General features: G+C 35.3%; 3 protein-coding genes across 8 annotated transcripts; 1 reads left to right on the forward strand and 2 right to left on the reverse strand.

The window, feature by feature from the left end:
• Nucleotides 1–1860: 1860 nt before the first annotated feature.
• LOC105263440 (neuroguidin) lies at nt 1861–4715 on the reverse strand. 3 transcript variants are annotated; one of them, XM_011299661.1, is made up of 4 exons: nt 4613–4715; nt 3297–3831; nt 2837–3181; nt 1861–2721 (listed from the first exon to the last, which is right to left on the reverse strand). In XM_011299661.1, the coding sequence occupies exons 1-4, from the start codon at nt 4613–4615 to the stop codon at nt 2696–2698; spliced, it is 909 nt and encodes a 302-aa protein (XP_011297963.1). In that variant the 5' UTR covers nt 4616–4715; the 3' UTR covers nt 1861–2695. The 3 variants fall into 3 exon arrangements, with proteins under 3 accessions (XP_011297963.1, XP_011297960.1, XP_011297961.1); XM_011299658.1 differs by having other exon boundaries at nt 4607–4715; XM_011299659.1 differs by lacking the exon at nt 4613–4715 and adding an exon at nt 4080–4469.
• Nucleotides 4716–5617: 902 nt separating this feature from the next.
• Nucleotides 5618–12305, forward strand: LOC105263441 (F-box/LRR-repeat protein 20). 4 transcript variants are annotated; one of them, XM_011299663.1, is made up of 10 exons: nt 5618–5746; nt 5829–5922; nt 7631–7840; nt 7998–8065; nt 8224–8353; nt 8556–9017; nt 9187–9378; nt 9470–9571; nt 9745–9960; nt 10194–12305. In XM_011299663.1, exons 2-10 carry the CDS (start codon nt 5893–5895, stop codon nt 10299–10301), a joined length of 1518 nt encoding a protein of 505 aa, XP_011297965.1. In that variant the 5' UTR covers nt 5618–5746; nt 5829–5892; the 3' UTR covers nt 10302–12305. The 4 variants fall into 4 exon arrangements, with proteins under 4 accessions (XP_011297965.1, XP_011297964.1, XP_011297966.1 ...); XM_011299662.1 differs by having other exon boundaries at nt 5618–5922; XM_011299664.1 differs by having other exon boundaries at nt 5618–5922; nt 8001–8065.
• A 255-nt stretch (nt 12306–12560) lies between these two features.
• On the reverse strand, nt 12561–16581 carry LOC105263443 (PR domain zinc finger protein 15). Its single transcript, XM_011299666.1, has 3 exons — nt 16252–16581; nt 16031–16095; nt 12561–15873 (listed from the first exon to the last, which is right to left on the reverse strand). The coding sequence occupies exons 1-3, from the start codon at nt 16304–16306 to the stop codon at nt 13312–13314; spliced, it is 2682 nt and encodes an 893-aa protein (XP_011297968.1). The 5' UTR covers nt 16307–16581; the 3' UTR covers nt 12561–13311.
• Nucleotides 16582–17279: the final 698 nt, after the last annotated feature.

Consider the following 17279-nt stretch of genomic DNA (forward strand, 5'->3'; position numbering starts at 1 on the left):
GTACCTCAATTTAATCATCTCATAGACGATTTATTATGTAATTCATCGATCTCTTACAAATATTTAATTATGGGTTAATGAAAGAAACAAATCTTCACATTCAAAACATTTTATTCAGTCAGTAAGAAGCTTTTCTACACATTGTTATCAATTAATTAGTAATAATCGACACTTTGCACACTCATTCTCGCAAACGAAAGATTCCTCCATTATAATTATCCTCCGGTATATAGTTTAAAAATGATATAATTTTGTGGCTTCGGAAATGCAGTTGTGGATTGATAATATTAGATAAGGAAGAATTAGGAATATTTCAAGCCACACTGTGCTAAGTAATCGATTGAAGTAGTTCAACGTCTTATTTCGTTAATCTCGTTACTCTTCGTCTCGCCAAATTTTATCTTTACAATTAATTTTCTCATTATCATTAGGGGTAGATCCGCCTCAAAGATATCGTGGTTACTTTGGCAGCATTAATCCATTATTTTCCACCGTTTTTTTTTCCTTTTAATAAATCATAGTTTCATTCATCAATTTCCTTGATTTCTTTCATTTTTACATTGTGGATCAGTTATAGCTATCGGCAAAGGCGTTTTTTTTTCTTTGATAACAAAAATTATGAACCACTTGAAATATTTTTAATGAATCGTAGTGAAATGGTGCAGACAGTCGAGTTGAATTTTTTTTATTTTAAAAGAACCAATAGGGCGAGAATCTCGGGGATACATAGGCTCAGATAATTGTGAAATTTATTCGGAGAAAATATTTCGGGATTATAAAATAGATCCTGTGGAAATTTTTTTTGCAAACTCATGGAAAAAATACGCGGAAAATACGAGCGAATTCGTTTTAATATACCCGTCTGCAATCACTTCTCAATTGAATCCATTGGCACGGCGTTGTTTAATAATAACAGTCTCAAGCGAAGATACTATCTGAATTATTATTAAAAAAAGAATTAACGATGGTAAAAATATAATTTGTTTTTCTGTTATCATGTTGGTTGAGGTAGTGTTGAATCAATGCAGTTACTATTTCAGTTTGTTTCCTTGTTTAATACCAGTTTCAACTGCGGATATGTTTAGAATGTTATTTCTTCAATTAATTCAATCCTGTTTATTTCGGATATTTTTTACGCCTCTGCGATTAAATATTCGTCCAACTCATTACCACATTTTTAATCAACTTTACTTTACCATTTTTCGCATACTTGTCTCTATTGAAAAAAATACAACTCTATTGGCCACTTCGTGTGGTTTACCCATAACATTTTAGTTTTACTCTTTATTCATTTTTATTTAATTCTTCAATTGCATTAAACCCTGTCGTGGGAGAATAAATAACTTGGACTCGTGCATTGGCATTTTTTTAGTTCATCGAAGTCACAAGAAACTATTTTTCTTATTCTTCTTTTATTTTTATTTTCTTATAAAATTGCGTGAAACTGCCGATTCCGTTAAAAAGAGTCATCAGCACTAAAAACCACCTGACTCATTTCCGATTTTTATTATTATTATTTTTTTATCATTTTTTCCCTCGCTACTCTTTCAATTATTAGTTTTTTTATCACATTGTAATCGTCTTCACAGATTGATAGGGGTAGAATGGCAGGTGGCATTTGAATGGCTCAATTGTCGATGAACACTTTGTAAAAAATATAATTATCTGTGAATAATTGAGCCATTTTCTATCATCTTCGGAAACAAACTAGTTTTATCGTTTTTCTGATTTTTTTTTTTCATCCTGGTCTATTTATAAGCCAGCAGGAATTGCTTGTTTCTGAATGCCACACGTCATACACCCTGAGGAAACTAAAAATTTTGGAACACAAGTTTAATTACACATAGAATATACTTGAAATTTTGATCTTTCACTTTATTTGGTTTAATTTTGAATTTTGATGCGTCCACGTTATCTTTTAAGTGTTTGACTTCATAAGCTTTTAATACGATAAATACATAACGAAATAATTTGAAATGTTAAACACAAATATAATACATCAAAAACTTAAATTAATAAGAAAATTTGAAACTTAAAAGTTGATAATAAACTTAACGGAAACGTTGACCAACGATGTCGAAAATGTAGCCCCAACATTTTTGTGTATTTTTTAGCTTCACCAGAAGAGAAATTTTCAAACATAAGAATACGAGTAATCGTAAAACTATGAACTACGTTATTTTTTCATTTTTTTTTTCTTATTCCTATACCCTAGAACAGCGATAAAATCCTAATACATGCGTTTTTTAACTGTATAATTTTGTTTAACCCCTCGAGTGCTTATCCAAACATTTTTTTCCATGTCTGTAAACTAATAGAATATTTTCTGTGCGCTTTAGTTACTGGAAATAGGAATTTTTCCTGAGAAAACAATTGAAATTATGACTCATTTAAAGATTAGTTGTAAAATGAAAAACAAAGATGATTTTTATCTGTTCAGGTTCTTTGCTAAATTTTCCTTGAAACAAAAATATATATAATAGACCTTTTGGCTATTCTGTGGTTTGTTTTCATTTCTTGATCGCCATCTATGATTCTGTATACCTCTAAATTTATTCCTTTAATTTCTATAATTTAGTAATTTCAAGATTATTTACCAGAAGTCTCGTGTACGAGTTTTACCAAAGTTTTGTTTATAATTTTATCCTCTTTACCTTAAAACGATTAACGACGAGAATCCTTGTGAAAAAAAAAATTAAAAGTGTCGTTTCTTCTTGAAACCTGAAAAAGATGCAAAGAAAGATTGATAATTAATAAAACCAATTAATACCTGTAAAGACAGTTAAAGATTAATCCACGTAAAATAGACAATAAATATAAGGATAATAAAACCCACTCTTCTTTCCTTTTCCCTTGGCGGCTTTTCGTTTCTTCATCGGAATAGATGATGATCCTCCGAAGGTCGTTATCTCATCGCCAAGCTGCCCAAGCGTTGAAATCTGACGATTACGATGTTTCTCCTGTTTCGTCACGGGCAAGCGTGTCATATAGTTTTCCTCAAACTCAATCTTCCGTTTGTTTTCACGTCCTAAGCTAATCTGCTTTTCACCACCCTGGGTATCTTCAATTGGTGCATCGAGATACTCTTCTTTCAGCTCACGGAGTACAGCCCCTGACACAGCACGTCTTCGTGCGCGTTCACTAGCTTTACGTGATTTTTCCATCATGGTTTCATCTCCATCTGAGAACATTAACAATTTTCAAATAAAAAAAAAAATCAAATCCGTATGAATGAAGCTTAAAAAAAAATACAATTTATAAAATTGATGTTAATTGTGGGAATATTGATTGCTCACCATAATGAACAGCAGCAAGTTTAGGTGGTACATAAATTCCAGTCTTCCTGACTTTATTACCCTTCCCCCCTTCATCCTCTTCATCACTTTCATCCTCTTGATCACTTCCATCAATCTTCGCCATGAGTGACTCCGGATTAGCCCTGAAATAGCTAGGATCCGAACTGCTGGTGGTTCCAGTGACAGCAGTCTTCACCAACTTATCGATTTGATATTTAAGCTTATGATCGATCGGCCTAATTTTCTCCAATACTGTTCTAATCTCAACCAAACGATCGATAGATGGATCACCCTCTATTTTTTCCCCCGAGCATTTTCTCAACACAACGTATGTAAGATTAATCAAATAAGAAAGTAACATGTGATATTTTATTTCCAGAAAACTTAAACCCTTGTCTGTTGATACTTCTCCATTTCTAACGCGTACTAACATATTATCAACAAGTTGATTAACACGGAGTACGTTTGCATTCATCTCACCAAGGAGACGAAGGGCCTGAGGAAGGTCCCTCTGTTGCTCCGTTTCATCGATTGCCTGAAAAACAAAGGAATTATAATTCAACACAATCATATATAGACCTCATTGACACTCTCATTCTATCAACAGAGAATTTTTCTATTATACAAAAAAGATCTGTGTTCCAATAATTCCAAATTCATAAATATCCGAAATTCCTCCAGGCATCCAAATAAAATGAAATAAAACAATGATAGTGCAGAAAATAACAACCGGCAAATTAAATCTCCAAATATTCTCATTTATTAAAAGCTCCAAAACTTTACCTTCATCATTAAAAATCACACTAGTAACATAAATCACCGAAACAGTAAGCAGTATGGACTCCTTTCACACCCTCAAAAAAAAACCCATAAAAAAAAAGTTTATGCACCCTAAAACTTTATATTTTCCATGATTTCACCGTCAAAACTCCTCAAAAGCTAAGAAAACCAAAACAAATCGATTTAAAACAGCGAAAATCCACTCTATCATCTAAATTTAACCTACAAAATGCATGAAAATAACAGAGCAATTTATTATCGAAATGAAGTAAATTTCAACTCTCGTGAAAAAAATGTCTGCCGATTCTTTCCCAGGGAGGAAAAAGCGCAATAATCCGCTGCCATCTTTCCTATTTACTAATGGATGCCAGGCGGTCCTGCACCCTCCCCCGAAAAAAAGCGTACAGGAAGAAAGAGGAAAAAAAAAACAATGAAAAATGTCCAATATCAGACTATAAGAAAAAAATCACATTTCGCTGTCTAATTTCATTATTTGTCTATTTATTCTATTGTCGGGGGATAAAACTCACCTGTACCATTGTAATAATATGAAAATTAACTCAACGAACACATATTTAAATAACGTAAACTCGTAATTAAACGTTGCCCCCACGTGGGACGATATTTTCCTTCAGAAGGGATGACGGGATTTTTTGTCTCTCTTGGAAAAGCTTAATCAAATCAATGACTCCGAGTCCAATGAAGATGAGTCAATTTTACGCATAAAATTCATCTTAATAGGCATATATATTGCCGAATAATCGTAAACCTTCATTGCGATAAAAATATATGAATATTCTCTCCCTTAGGAGCTTGACTGACATTGTAGACGGGTAATACTTCCTGTGGGGTTTGAAAAACGGCGGGAGGGAAGGTTGAAGTACTTTTTCGACGCTCCACGCCCTTTTTGCAAAAATTCACGCTTTTCCTCATTTTTCTGAAAACTTTACGATTGAATTGACGTGAGAGAATATAACGTTTTTACGTTTTATTATTATTTCATAATCACCAAGTTTCAACGTAGTGCAAACATTTCTCTGTATTTTTTCTAAACATTTCACAACCGCATAAAACATTATAAAAAAAAACCTAAAATCATGGAAAATCAGAAAATTTGCTTTTATGTCGATGACGTCCTTCAAGGACAAGGTAAGTATAATTTTCCGCGGATATTTTTTCTTTTCACCCCCCGTTGTGTATTAATCCCCCGACCATCAGATATTGAATCCCCCCAATAAAAACATAATCCTCCAATACCCCTGGACATTGGAAAATCGAAGTACCATTTAATTTTTAAAAAATGATGACCGATAAACAAGTCTTATAGTGACGTTCCATTTTGGACCAATCGCCTCGATGTAAACATAGTGTTGCTGTCTTCTGATTGGTTGTACTGTCACCAAGTCAACGACACGCATCCAATGGGATTTTTGTCTTGCTGTAGACTCAAGTAGCACCAAATAACTCCCTGATGTCATAGACCTTCCTCAGGGTACCCCCCACAATCCCCTCATCTAAGGGCGAGTGCGCTAGTGCGCGAGTGCGCGAGTGCGCGAGTGCGCCACTGTCCAGCTAGGATACAGGCGGGTACAGGCAGATAGCTGGTTCAGTAGAAACCAGTACAACCACGGCCATTTGCCTTGCAAGTGGTAAATTCGTGGATTGAACAGGTACATCGGGGGGGGATTATCATCAACTCAAAAAAAAAATCATCAAAAAATAGTACAATTATTTTTTTCCAAACCTCCTCAGTTTTCTTGACAATTGTGCGGGCCCCAAACCCGTTAATAAATACAAAATAACGCGACGCAAAAGGATGATACACTCGGGGCGTACGAGGCTCGAGGTAGGAAATAAACAATTAATTATAACAACATTAATAAATCACTCGTGAATATGTGGACGTGCGGAAAATTGGGAAAAAATTGGTGTTCATAAACGCAGAACATAATGCACTTTCTATTCTGTTTGGCCCAATGTTGTCATACTTCGAACAGCTGATTCCCTCCTGCAGTGACTGCCATCCGTGACGCGATATCTCTCAATCTCCCTAACCATTCGCTTTTTATCATTTTCCATTATTTTTTATTCACTGATACAACGAATCGCTTCATCTACATCTATTTATAGATTTTTATTTTTTTTGTCTCATCTCTACCTCATCACTGGCATTCACTCTTGGTAACAACTCGCGATGTCATTTTTTTCATTCTTTTTTTCGCAGAGATCTTTTATTCGCGACCTGGGCCACTTCCATTTTGCCCACCATCGACCGATCAAGTCGGTCCATCCTTTGTTCTCGTGTCCTCCACTGCTTCAATTTCATTTTCTCTATCCTTTTTGTCATCTGTAAATAGTCTGTTTCATCAAATTTTCCTCACTCCTCTTGGTTTTTTTTTTGTTGGTATGGGGTTATAAGGGTTGAATAAATTGGTGGGCTATTTTTAGGCGCTTTGAGTGATGGGGGAGTTACTGTATGATTGGCGAGGTTTCTCAGAATTCGGGGTTTTTTTGTGGGTTTAGTCATGAGAGAAAGAGAGAAAGAAAGAGAGAGAGAGAGCGTTCATTCACCCTCTGTGACCGCTCGATACCTCATCCCATGGACATCGCTATTTTTTCATAAAGAGATTTGACCATTCAAGAAGAATTTTTTTTTTCCTCATAATAATTATCATACGACAATTTCCTTGGTGAAATTATTATTATTATTATTATTAGTGGGTCAATGAATAATATTTGCATTTATTTATATTTCATTGAAGGCCAATTGTTTACGTCTTGGATTCCTATCCAATTGTTTTACCAATAACAATTACATTTTCGAAATGTCGGGTGCTCTTTTGTCACTAAGAATTTTCAATAAAACAAATTCCCTTGTATTTACGTGCTCTTAAAAATATATTTTGATATGCTTAACTTATCACACTTTTATCATCTCGATGCATATCTCATTTTCATAAAAGATGATTGATTGAATTATGCAATTTCGAATTATTATACGTATAAAGAAGTTCTGATACAGTAGCAAATTTTATCAAATCGTTATCTTCTTTCAAACGGATGTCAAATTAAAAACATACCATTTGATTAGTCAACTGGAATCTTATCTTTGAGTAGGTTCAGCAGTAGAACATGCTACTCGTTTTTTTAGGGCCCATTATTAGAGTACGTAATGTACTCCAGTAATTTCGATCATTTTCCTTGGATTTCGAATGAAAAAATTAATTAGTAAATTGCCAATGGAAATATCTCGTTTTAGAGAAGCTATACTGAATTATTCCCCGTGACTCAATATTCCTTTCGGATTGAGTAATGCATCGATTTTAAGTGAAACACCTTTTCTGAGCTGGGGAATTTTTGCTGAGGTTTCATGTGTGAATAAATGATAACAATTCAGCGATGATGTTTTTGTTTGATATCAGACTGCGTCGCACTCGGTTTGATAACGAAAGTGAATAAACACGTGGTTGTTCTGCGACGCGGTATTCTGTTGACAGTTGGGATTTATATGAATAGAGTATCATCACATTTTCGTCCGTCTGTTAATTCTTTAGAAAAAAGTAAGTCGAGTGGGAGTGGGTGGAGGGGTCGAAGTGGGTCAAGGGATGGAGGAATCAACGACTGGTGGTCAATGGTGGAGGCAACAGTATCCTCCCTATCATCACTATCATCATCATCATCATCATCACCATCAAGGCAGTTACTATCCGTCCCCATCTCTAGCACACATTCCTGTCAGTAGCATGAAGCAATCCTATATGCAGGTAATTTCACTCATTTTAACATTCTTAAGTCATCCTAATTCATCGACTCCCGTAACTCGCCAAATTCTCATCAATTTTCATCATTTTTTTTAATTAACCATAGGTTTTATTGAGCTGAGGGATTACCATTTGCTTTCAAAAATATTTGTAATTACAGCTGACATGGGTATTTCATGACGATGAGGCGCAAATCAACAAAAAACTGCCAAAGGAACTGTTACTCAGGTAGATTATTATCCTTTTGGTTTCTCGCAGCCCCGTGGATTTATAATTTATGTACTTTATTGTGTTGGTATTGAATGGAGATTTTTTACTATTTTTAAGAAATTTGGATTTGATGATTTTTTTTGTTTGATTTTTAATTTTCATGATCATTGCTGTAGGATTCTGTCATATTTGGACGTTGTATCATTATGCCGTTGTGCCCAAGTGAGCAAAGCATGGAATGTGTTGGCTCTAGACGGATCCAATTGGCAGAGGATCGATCTGTTCGATTTCCAGAGGGACGTAGAGGTAAATAGAAATCTCAAAAGTTGCCATTAAAAAAAAATTTTACACACTGTCAACAGTGCATTTTAAACCGTATCGTGAAATGAAAAGAATTTGAAAGTAAAATTTGAAAATAATTTGAAAATAAAATTATATACTCCGCGTATGGTTTCTAAACTCGTCAAAATAACAATGGAATCTCATATTTGTTTTTCTTCTCGCTTAGGGACCAGTGATAGAAAATATATCAAGACGATGCGGTGGATTCCTTCGTCAATTGTCCCTCCGTGGTTGTCAGAGTATCGGTAATAATTCAATGCGCACCCTCGCCCAATCATGTCCAAATATCGAAGAACTGAATCTTAGCCAGTGCAAGAAAATTTCCGATGTAACGTGCGCATCGCTAAGCAGTCACTGTCCAAAACTTCAACGTTTGAATTTAGATTCTTGTCCAGAAGTTACGGATTTAGCACTCAAGGATCTTTCGGACGGTTGTCCACTACTGACACACATCAATTTATCGTGGTGTGAGTTATTGACTGACAATGGAGTTGAGGCATTGGCACGCGGTTGTCCAGAGCTCAGGAGTTTTCTCAGTAAAGGATGTAGACAACTCACAGATAGGGCTATCAAGTGTCTGGCACGGTACTGCCCAAACTTGGAGGCCATTAATCTCCATGAGTGCAGGGTATTTATTCAATGTTTTTAGTTTACCGTGAAAAACCTACAATTAGGTAATGTAATGGAATGTGCTATGAGTTGGATGGAATTTTAATATTTGAGGGACATACACGTCGAGGTCATTTCGTATTCATCGAGGTTATTACGTATTTATTTTTCTTTAATTTCCTCGGCAGAATATCACGGATGATGCAGTGCGTGAACTGAGTGAGAGGTGTCCTCGACTTCACTACATTTGTATATCGAACTGTCCAAATTTGACTGATGCATCGTTGGTGACAATCGCTCAACACTGTCCTCTCCTCAGTGTTCTAGAATGTGTTGCATGCACGCATTTTACTGACGCTGGATTTCAAGCGCTAGCAAGAGTAAGCACTTGAATAAAAAAAACAAATCAAAACTCTTCTCATCATGAATTTAATAAATTTTACATTTTTATTGTTTTATTGATTTTTGTAGAATTGTAGATTACTGGAAAAAATGGATTTGGAGGAGTGTGCTCTTATCACTGACGCAACGCTCATCCATTTAGCAATGGGCTGTCCACGCCTCGAAAAATTGGTACACAAACTGTTCAACAATAATTTTCAGCTCATAAGTATCTACTCTGTATTCAATATTAAATATTTTGGAAGCTATATAAAATGGCGTAATTACCTGAATAATATCGGGAGTTTCAGGAACATATCATTCTACTTTTTTATTGTTAAACTTTCTCTTCTTCATTTTTGTAGAGTTTATCGCACTGTGAACTCATAACTGATGAAGGGATTCGACAGCTGGCTCTGTCCCCCTGTGCTGCTGAAAATCTCGCCGTGCTAGAACTTGACAACTGCCCATTAATAACTGATGCCAGTCTGGATCATCTTCTCCAGGCTTGTCATAATCTTGAACGCATCGAACTCTACGATTGCCAACTGATCACAAGATCTGGCATACGTAGACTCAGAGTAATCCTCTTTTTGGCTTTATTTCTCTCCCGCAAGATCTAAGTACAAAAAATTTCCCGCACATAATTTCGTATTTGTGTATAACGAGATTGGATAAAACTTTTGATTTATTTAAAATTCATTATTTAACTAGCACAAAGAGATATTGCGAGGGAACTATTTTAAAGAATTTATAAACCTGCAGAAAATATCTTTTGATTCATTTAATCGATTCCGTGACGTTTTTTTGATAGACTCACCTGCCCAACATAAAAGTCCACGCCTACTTTGCACCAATGACACCACCACCAAGTGCCGGTGCATCACGACAACGGTACTGTCGTTGCTGCGTAATCCTGTGATTCCACATCAACAGAACAATCTTTATTTTTTCCTCGTTTCAAGCGAAACTCGGAGCATTTTATTGTCTTTCCCATCCGCAATCGAAGGAACATCATTTCTGTGAATAGTCGAACGGAGCAATTTATACTTGAGTCAAGAAACTCTGATAAAATTGGTAGTTTTATCGTTCGGAGACTAAAAGTGCCTAATGGCAGTAGATCAATTATTTTTATTGGAATTTTAATTTTTTCTTAATCAAAGATGAATCATACTTTTCTCATCACTCGACTGTACATTTTAGAATTAATCTTCAGTTCTTTACTTTTTAATAGTCGAAATTTTCTTCTTTAAATCATAAAAAAATTCACAATGGTTCTTTCGGCGATAGATATGAACCAGGAGAGTACAGACTGAAAAAAAATTTTAACGAAACAAAAAAAGTATTCTAATGCCTAACTAAAATCTCTGAAAATGTGGAAATTAATTTTTCGTAGTGGAGTGTTGAAAATGTTAATCGTGCAATCAACTTGGTCACTAATGATTTGCGAAAAAAAAATCGCAAGACCTCTTTTTGGATATCCAACCGACAAATTTATTAGAACAATTGCCTCCAAGGGTCACTCATTATTGAAATAATAACCTTTACCACTTCGCTGCTGATATGCTTCTTTTTCGGCCATCAACGGATCGTTTCAATTTTTGTTATTCAGTATAAAAAATACAATTAATGAATGAATTCAAAACAAATCCGGATACTCGAAAATATCCGAATTTTGTGAGTAATAAAATTAGGCTGAGCCCTTTACCGAAAGAACTTTTGGCGAATGTCTCAATCTGTAAATTTGAGGATGAATTGAATCATAAATTTTTGCAATTGTATGCGCGAACGATTCCTAATGTTTAATAGCATAAGAGACGTATCACGTTCTATCTAATTAATTGATAAAATCATGAAAAAAAGAAGGGGGGCACATAGATATAAAAAAATATATGAATATATATATAGATATGTTTTATACGCTAAATGTTGTCACTAGATACGAAACGTACGTTAATCGCTGTCTATTATTACCCGCAACATCGAATGCGTACGTTAAGATTTGATTCCAATGATCCAGAGGTTAACTATCATTGTTATACATGAATTCACTGATGATCCTAATGTTTTTGGTTCGTTCTGACGTGCAACGTATGCGGCTTGAAAGAAAAATGTTTGCCCAACGTATTCTTGTTGCGAGTTTTATTATTTACCAACTCTCAAATTAAATTCGTAATTCTTAACAAAACATTGAATTCGTCGTGGTAACCAAATACAACATTTTTCCTCAGCCTTTTTTTTTCCAATCATATACAATGCTCGTTACAGTCTTTTATACATTAGATCATTACCTAATAATCATATGTTGCCATATTCGGAGGTTGAAATTGTAAGGAGATTCGTTGAAAATTATAGCTAGCCTCTGAACTGTATGTTAAAAAATCGTTGATTCGCTAAAAACATATTATTTTGCAAATTTTCATCAAATTGTTGATGACTCATGACATTTGAACAAAAATCGTTAATTTGGGCAATGATATCACGGCTGATTTGTTAATGATCTTTTCTGTCCGTGTAATTGACGTATTATCCATTGATTTGAACGTTGAAAGAATGCGTTGACGGAATGCGTGACTGCAAGTCGTGGAAGAAAAACATTTTAAAAAGTGAGAATGTGATTGAGCAAATGTTTGGCTGTGCTGTAGACTAGAATTGATTAATATTCGTTGCAAAAGATCTGAGAGTAATTTGTCAAGTTCATAGTTAAGAGGTAGAATTAAATCCCAGATTAGGTTTATCCATTGGTATTAAGTTGTCAAGATGTTTTTTGGTCTTTTATATGATAATCCGAATACATGTAAACTCGCACGATTCAAAGGCACTGAATCGTACTCGTTATATTTCGCTGCTTCGATGAGTCGCAGTCTACCATGTATATATTTTCATCGAATATATGTACAATAAATTATATGTATATATATAATTATATGTATGAGCATTCGGCGTGAATTTATCATCATACGGCCCATTTTTCAAATTATTTTTTCAGATTTTTTAAGCATTCTATATTCTTTTTATTTTTTGACAAATTTTGAATTGGATTAAACCCCCAAAAAAATCGGAAATACTCCAAACTTGGAATTATTCAATGCAGAATTCGAATTGAATAACACTATTCACTTACCTCCATTTTAGGAATTGAAAGATTCATCCAAATAAATACCTCAATCTTTTTCCTCTTTGTAAAATATTCTTTATTCATTTCCATTTCTAAAACAAACCGGTGCTTTAAATATTTTCACCTATTTCGTCTAAATGAAAATTGGGTACAAGAGTCACATACTCGACCCTTTGACCTCCCTCCATTTTCCATTAACAATCTTCCAAAATTATCTGAAGAAATAACTAAAGCGTACTACTATTAACATTACCGACTATTAAATTGCACTTGCAGTGGAATTTACAGTTTGTATTTAAAATCTGTGTACTCTGAAAGTATCACAGTCTCTTCAGTCTTGAAAATGTATAATTCTGGTAACTTGGGAATTCTTACTACCTATTGAAATGAGTAGACTCATGGGAAACGTCGAAATCTTTTCGGCAATTAAAAGAACACTTCCTAGTGATTTTCAGAAAGAATTGATAGAATCCAATGGAGTTTGATAAAAAAATTATATCAATATCTCCTCATACACCGTATGAACGATTCAAAAACTCAATTCGTTAATCTATATCAAGTACTCAAAGTCTTTAAAGCATCATGAGTAAAGTAATTAAATGGCTACTCTAATATATAATGAAACATTTTGAACAAATAGGCCTACGAATTTTTGTTCTTCCCACGAAAGGCAACCTAATCAATACAAAATCTTTGTAACTTATTCAATTATCAAGAGGATGAATCATTCGTCCTGTGACGTCCTCACTCTCTCTTATTCTCTTTTCCTAATAGTACTCAGTCTCCAATAATTTCTTTCTCTCCCTCTCCATCTTTAATACTCACTGACAACAGGACCATTATCCAGCACATAAAACATAATATCTCCCCCATCCTCCCCGAAGATGTACCCATTTCCGAGGACTGACTCTGCCAAGTGAGAATTAGCATCGCTGATACTCAACTGAGGAACCTCATCCGTCCCCTCAACTTCTGAGACATGCAGCAGGATCTCCTGTACACCAGCTGACATCTGTTCTTTGTTTCTACCCTCTTCACCCACTCCAACAATTGTCGGAGCAAAGTTTATTTCCTTTCCAGAACCCTCCACTTTTTCCAATTTCTCTTCTAATCCATTAACAAAACCTGGTCTATCCCATTCATCACTGAGAGCCTTATGCTGTCTTTCAAAGTGTCTTCTCATGCTGTGCCTGTGTCTCGCAGTCATCTTGCAGTATGGACACCGATAAACAATTCCACTGTGACTAGTCTGTGTATGTCTCTTCAGCTGATACTGGCCATGAAAACTTTTTTGACACAATCCGCAACAATACTCAGCAGGTTTCAAATGGGTCTCCACATGTTTACTGTAACTATTTTCACTGGTAAATTGAGTTGGACAGTGAGGACACTTGTACATAGTCTTTTCTCCATGGATCTGTTTGAAGTGTTTGAGATAGTTGCACCTCTGGAAGAAACTCTTGTCACATTTTTCACACTGAAATTTTTTGTTGCCATGTAACAAAACGTGGACATCCAATGCCTTCTTCGATTTCAATTTTTTTCCACAGACATTGCAAGGGATTTGGGCATTCTCATGAATCTGACGGTGTTGCTTCAGAACACTTATTCTATGAAATCTTCTCTGACAAATATCGCACTCGAAGGTTCGTTCGCCGTGAGACCGCAGGTGTTGATTCAGGATGTAAGAGGTTTTGAAAGAAATACCGCATTTTTCACAAATCAGTGGTTTTTGATCTGCGCTTTTCTTCTTAATAGTTTTGTTAGTTTTGACTAATGGTTTAGGATTATTATGCAATTTTGCGTGACGAATGAGATGGGCGCGATGTACAAATCGTTTTCCACACTGTGGACAAACGTGACGAGGAGCTGGACATTTATGAGAGTCTAATTCTAATTGCGATGGAAATGTCTTTCGACACCATTTGCAATTATTCTTATTAAAATGCTTAGTCATATGACGTTTTAGATATTTTTTAACTGTAAATTGTTTTTGACAATAGGGACATTCAAAATTTTCAGTTCTCTTCGAATATGAACAAACGTGAGACATCAAATTCTCTTTTCTTGCAAAAACAGCTAAACATGCTGGACAAATAAATTCTCCCGTGTGTTTCCTCAAGTGACGATAAAGATACTCTGGCTTATCAAATTTCTTTCCACAAATATCACAATCCAAATTGTCAATTCGTTGTGATATATTCTCACTATCATTCGCCATTTCTAATAACTCCGATGTGATTTCTTCAACGTGAAATTTCACTGGATCGGAAGGTGAAATGTTATCGGATAGAATTGAATCTGTCATTGAACTGAGATTAATGTTCAAGCATTGATTCTCTAGGATAGATTTTAATGATGAATTGTCGATGAAATTACTATTCTGGAAAAGCTCGTTAACATTAATGGAGTTTGTGTCCAAGAGATGAAGATCTGAAGAGGGATCTTTATCAATTTCTCTGATGCTGCTATCACTGGTATTTTTTCCAATCTTCAGCTTTTCCAGAATCTCCTTTATGGCTTCTGGATTTTGTCCCTCAGTCTCACTCATGTTCAGCAGAATCATCTGAGCATTTTGTTGGCGATGATTCTCAGAGGTTGGGATACCAATAGCTTCAGTAACGAATTCTGAATGTTTCTCAACTTTATGTTTCTGAAGAACTGAATTATTGTAAAATTTCCGATTGCAGATATTGCAGAAGGCTCCCAAAAGTAATTTATAGTGTTCCATTAAGTGTTTTGCGTAAGAAGGCACCGAATTCATTATCGCTGTGCAAATTTTACATTTCCAGACAGCTTTATTATCCTTCGCGCCTAATTGTTGAGCAGGAAGACGTTCTGCAAGCTTTTGAGCCATATCTTTATTAAGTATCTCAATTTGATTGGTTTTAGAATCAATTGACGACACCTGAGGGTTTTGCGATGGAATTGATGGTCCCAGAGAGGCAAAATCAACGTTGTACAAGGGCATTTTCATTTTTAAAGCATAAAATGGTGCATACCACACTCGAAGCTCTTCTCCGGAGATTATCGTACGCATTGCCGTGTAGAATATATTGGATTTTACCTGGTAACAAATGAGATTCTGCTCTTTGGCGCAAGATGCTGGGGCAATGAAGCACATCCAATTGCTGTTGTCTTCATTGGAATAGTCCAGATGATATGTCTCGGCTGGAGAGGTGCCAAAAATGCGAATGGGAAAGTTGGTGACGGGATTCATTGTCCAGTTACGTTTCGCTTCGAACGGTCCGAAAGTTGTGCCTCGAAGGAACTCACGTTTTGTAAGGATGCTTATCGTGCCATCTGCCATTTTAGTTATCTCAAGACCTGGAGGTAATGTTTGTCGGGCTTTTGACAGCATTGGAGTATCTGGAACCTGAAAATCATATGAAGAAGAAATGTTACATTTTGAATTTGTATTCATAATTAATTCATACTCCGTATTTATACGGTTGTAGCAGTACAGAACAGGATTAAATAAAATAATTACATAAATTACACTATGAAATAAAAAATTGAAATATTTTACTTACATACTGGAGATCCAGTAAGAAAGGACATTCATGAGTGCCATGAGATCGCCCACAAATATTGCAATCTGAAAAATAATAATTGACCTACATTTTAGAATTAATCCCCAAATCGTCCTTGACCTTGAACAATGAATTTCCGTCAAAATCATTCTTTCGCGGAATATTTTCATCGCCTGGAGTAAACATAAACATTATATTCTCAGAAACAGCTGTTCCCCCACCTGATAAGCTCTCAGTGTTATTGGCCATCACATCTTCACTTTCACTCTGCATCATTGCTGTCTTGACATGATAACCCTCATGATATTTTAATGACAATTGTCCTGTCAGAGCGTGGCATTCTTGTTTTTTTTATCTAGAATCGTCAACTCTGTTCTTCACTTGAAAGAAGACACTCTCCGATGATTAATGTTTAGACATCTGTTGAGGTTAAGGATGCGCCAGGTTAACTCACAAGATCAGAGATTTATACGAGAAATCTCCAGGGCTTATGCAAAAGCTTCCACAAGGAAGGTGGCGTGTCAACAAGAGAGGGAGGGCGCCACACGCAATGCTGGGGTGTTCATCAAGTCGACGGGGTGAATTTTATTTTCTGCGGTATCAATGCTTTTTGTTTTTTATTTGTTTAACTCAAATTCAGCCGACTGTAGAACGAGCAGAAGGGGAAAGCCACATTTTGTGCAATTTCAATGGAAAAAATTATTCAATGTATTGAAGATATACCACTAATGAAATTATAATTTTATTAAGAGTGCGTTGTCCTAGCGGTAACATGCTCGACTGGCACGCCGGGGGCCCGGGTTCAAGCCCGGCATTATTTATTTTTTTTTTTTCAAAATAATTCCAATTTTTTTTTTTTGTTAATGGCAAATCAATCGAAATATTGTTTAAAAACTGAATATTTGATAATCGAGGAGATATGCAGTGAAATTGAACAATTTGATATTTTTAAAAACGAAACTTTTTCAATATATATACTCCTAATGAAATTATTTTATTGTTATAGCGCGTTGTCCTAGTGGTAACGTGCTTGCCTTCCACGCCGACGGCCCGGGTTCGATCCCGCCGTCGTTCATTTTTTTTTTTCAAAATATAATACTTAAAACTCAAGAAGATATCCAGTGAAATGGAAAAATTCGAAATTTTTGAAAAAGTATCAGGGGAACATGAGCATCGAGGAGTTATTCACTAAAATTTTCACTGAAAGTGATAAATTCGAAATTTTAGAAAAAGTATCAGGATAACATGA

This window comes from Fopius arisanus, unplaced genomic scaffold (assembly GCF_000806365.1).
Source record: "Fopius arisanus strain USDA-PBARC FA_bdor unplaced genomic scaffold, ASM80636v1 scaffold00015, whole genome shotgun sequence".
In the NCBI taxonomy this organism is placed as follows: Eukaryota; Metazoa; Arthropoda; class Insecta; order Hymenoptera; family Braconidae; genus Fopius; species Fopius arisanus.